Source organism: Branchiostoma lanceolatum, chromosome 14, assembly GCF_035083965.1.
Source record: "Branchiostoma lanceolatum isolate klBraLanc5 chromosome 14, klBraLanc5.hap2, whole genome shotgun sequence".
NCBI classification, from domain to species: domain Eukaryota; kingdom Metazoa; phylum Chordata; class Leptocardii; order Amphioxiformes; family Branchiostomatidae; genus Branchiostoma; species Branchiostoma lanceolatum.
Genome location: NC_089735.1, coordinates 3,880,041 through 3,883,405, shown reverse-complemented (window position 1 = coordinate 3,883,405; position 3,365 = coordinate 3,880,041). Strand labels below are relative to the sequence as shown.

The window sequence follows — 3,365 nt, the reverse complement described above, 5'->3', positions numbered from 1 at the left end:
CGTTTGTTCAACTCATCATTATAAAATCGACCCCAATCTTCAAGAAGTTCCCATCGCCGTTTGTCTCTGTTCTAAGACTTCCTCGTAATTGGAAGGCAACCGCCGAGTCGGTATCGATCGGCCAGCGACGCCGCGCTGCATACACCCTCCCCTATACTAACCGATCTTTAAATATAAGGTACCTCATCAATGTTAGAAAAACCCATTAGCCCGAAGTTACGGCACGCTGCTTGCAAAAAACAAGAACATTGATCAACGCTTCCACGGCTGTTGTTTTATTCATCGATATAGACAAACTCGCCAGCGATGTACAGCATAAAAAAAACATGAACAATACACACACACACAAATGTACTAATATCATCTAGCATTTTAACGCACATAGACGCACTGTTGAAATGATATAACATTTCCATTTCACATTATATTACATATAACGTTCGTCTTCGGTCCCTACCAGAGGGACTGCTGCATATTTCATAGTCATCAGTTCAGTCGGAACTACATGTTCACGAGGAGGGCGTGTGGATATATTTCCCAGCCTGACAATGTTAAACCGAACAGTGATGTGAAGGCGGGAAGTAATTTGGTGAAATGGTTGGTACTTAATAGGATTTTGATGGCAGTTACGTCGCCAAGGGGTCTTAAATCTGCTAGTAAATCTACCCTAGGTTACAAATTCCTCCGTAGATAGCGTCCTACATAGCTGCAGTGCGCATAGGTCGGCGCAGCGCGAGCCAACCTTTTTATCGGTCGCTCCCAAATTGTTTCTGTAACGACGGCGATCCGTCACAGTCACCCAGGGAGTTCACCCGCGGCCCACATCATATCGGGTGGGGAGGTCTGATTGGTGCTCTACGATATGCTTTCACGATTATAATCTCAGAAGGGCGCTGGATTCATACAATAATAATGAACATGTTTCGTCAAATAGCAGACAGGGATATGAAGTATGGTTTTATGCATTTAAGGACAGAAAAAAATGGCGGCGGTTAAATGAGGGTCATAAATTCCAATTAGGAATACATCAGGATGATTTGAAACACAAACTCAATTATTGGCTCGTCAATATTAAAAGGCAATGCATGTCTCTGGTGACATGATGCACACGCACAAAGGAAAATTCATATCCCGATTATTGGCAGATATAAATATGCGGCTTGAAATGACTGCACGCACACGTCCAGACTGTTCGCGACGTTTCATTGCCTGCTATCGGCACATTTTTCAGCGTCAAGTTTTGACGTACAGCCTGGGAACGCTTCAGTTAAGCACCGCACTGATATCATCGAATTTCTATAGGAGCTGCGGCAGGCGCCGGTTGACAAAGACCAGATACTCGAGCTAAGCTCCGCGTTTATGCGTCTGCACTGATTATTGGTTCAACGGGGTTTGTACGCACAAAGGAAGCAATCTTGTACGCCGTATGGGCTTTTGATATATTCTATTTGTACCTGAGGTACTATCGCAGTGCTACATGACTATTATTTTAAAGTCTAGCGATTTAGCTGTGGTGCTGTTAAATATTGAGGACAGATGCGTCTAACAGAGACTAGCAAAGCTCGTGTAAAAAAGGTGGTATCATCGGGCAAGTACCTAACGTTACATCTGTAGCCATTGTGGCGACGCTGCTCAGCATATCTGCAATGATTCAGCCCGGAGAAATTCTAAACATTGCTTCTAAAACAGAGGAAGGTATCTTGCGATTGGGACACGGAAAGCTTGTCTTTGCGATGTATTTGTGGGATAACGTATCTATCATATTGCTACCTCCGGGTCACGATCAGAGCTTCGGCCTTCCTCGTTGCCTGTTCTCGGTCTTGGTCAGGACTATTTCCGCTCGCGCCGCGTTCTCAGTACGGGTCTCTCCGCACCATGGCGAAGTGGGTAAGCTCCATTCTGCCCTCGGCGCGATCCCCCCTCTCAAGCGTCCCCGTCAGCAAGTACCCGTCCCGGAAGTCCGCATTGGAAACGTGCGACGTCAAACACAGCTCAAAGTCAGGGTCCTTGGCGCCTTTGAATCTCCCCCGGATGGACATGTACCCCTTGGCGAACTCCGTAACCTTCGCGACTGTGGACGCCATGCGACTCCCGCACTTCAACTCGACCACCTTGCAGCGGGACCGGCTCCACTTGTGCAACTTGAGGGTCCAGGTCACGCGCAGAGCCGAGGCGGCCCAGCCCTCGTACGGGAACAACACGACCTTTACCGGGTAGTCCGTCTTGGCCAGGAGCTTGCGGCACTCTGCCCCGAGATTCTCGTAGTAGAAGAGCTGTACCATCGTGGTGTCTTCCTAAAGTCGACCTAAAAACTGAACACACACACAAACAGAAAAACACTGTATCAATCATACATGTAACCCGCTGCACTCACTACACGATACTAATGAAGGTCACGACCAAGTGGCATTACTACTACAAATTGAAATACATCAATGAAAACATGCATGCGGTGCATTCAAAGTTTCCAACATGAGAACAGATGCACGTAGTACAACATACCTCACTTCTCTTGTAGAGTCCGCTCAGCCAACGACTGACGACTATGGAAGTATTGTAGAGCCCATGGGTAGTACACTCCAACAGAAGAAATGTTCTAGTCCGCAGTCTGTTCTAGTAGAGAGACCATCCGTTGTTACGCGTCTGGTTGCCCGACCTCTTCTGCTATTCCAGTCCGCCCGGCACGGAAACAGTGGAAACGCTACAATGTGGCGGAATGTTGCTGCGTGAGTTGCGGCTTGAGTTGCCCGGAGGGCGGCATTCCGAGCGTCTCTGCTCCCTGCGTGACGTAAGGACAGGTGTACACGGCAGGTGTGTGACAGGAGACGTCCCTCGTCGTGCCCCGCCCTAGGTCTGCACTAGGGAGGGAGGGTAGCCCGACGTTTGTTCACGTCCGGCGCGTGCTAAGTTCGCCCTGCCGGTTTGAATCACGGGCCCAACCGGCTGCTCGGATAATGGCCGTTTGCATTGATAAATGTTAGATTACTCCAGTGGCCTTTTACGTGCTGGCGGCATGGCAGGCTGCGTGCCGTATTAAAACTGCTCTGCACATGTGAGCACAGTCAGCTGATTACATCTATGGTAAGATATAGGCTAAGCACTTAAAAATAATTCTTTGTTTTATCACAGTAAAGCACAGACATTACGCAGTACGTTGCTATCTATCTCAGGCAGTTTGTCTGCGTGATTTTTCATATCTTTATTACACAATGTACTACATGTACTTTTCTAATAAATAATTGGATGTTGGACGTTTTATTCTGTTTTGTATTGGCAATGGTACATTGTTGTGCAAAGCTGGTGTGTTACGCCGAAGGGCGCTTAGACCACCGATACAGATACAGATATTGATATTGATACAGAAG

The 3,365-nt window shown here is 47.6% G+C and overlaps 1 protein-coding gene across 1 annotated transcript; it reads right to left on the bottom strand.

Moving 5' to 3' along the window:
* Nucleotides 1–254: 254 nt before the first annotated feature.
* LOC136448614 (uncharacterized) lies at nucleotides 255–3,099 on the bottom strand. The gene is made up of 2 exons (XM_066448251.1): nucleotides 2,503–3,099; nucleotides 255–2,312 (listed from the first exon to the last, which is right to left on the bottom strand). The coding sequence occupies exon 2, from the start codon at nucleotides 2,280–2,282 to the stop codon at nucleotides 1,854–1,856; it is 429 nt and encodes a 142-aa protein (XP_066304348.1). The 5' UTR covers nucleotides 2,283–2,312; nucleotides 2,503–3,099; the 3' UTR covers nucleotides 255–1,853.
* Nucleotides 3,100–3,365: the final 266 nt, after the last annotated feature.

Excerpts from the sequence above, each read along its gene's own strand:
- LOC136448614 (XM_066448251.1), bottom strand. The coding sequence starts at position 2,282 with ATGGTACAGCTCTTCTACTACGAGAATCTCGGGGCAGAGTGCCGCAAG.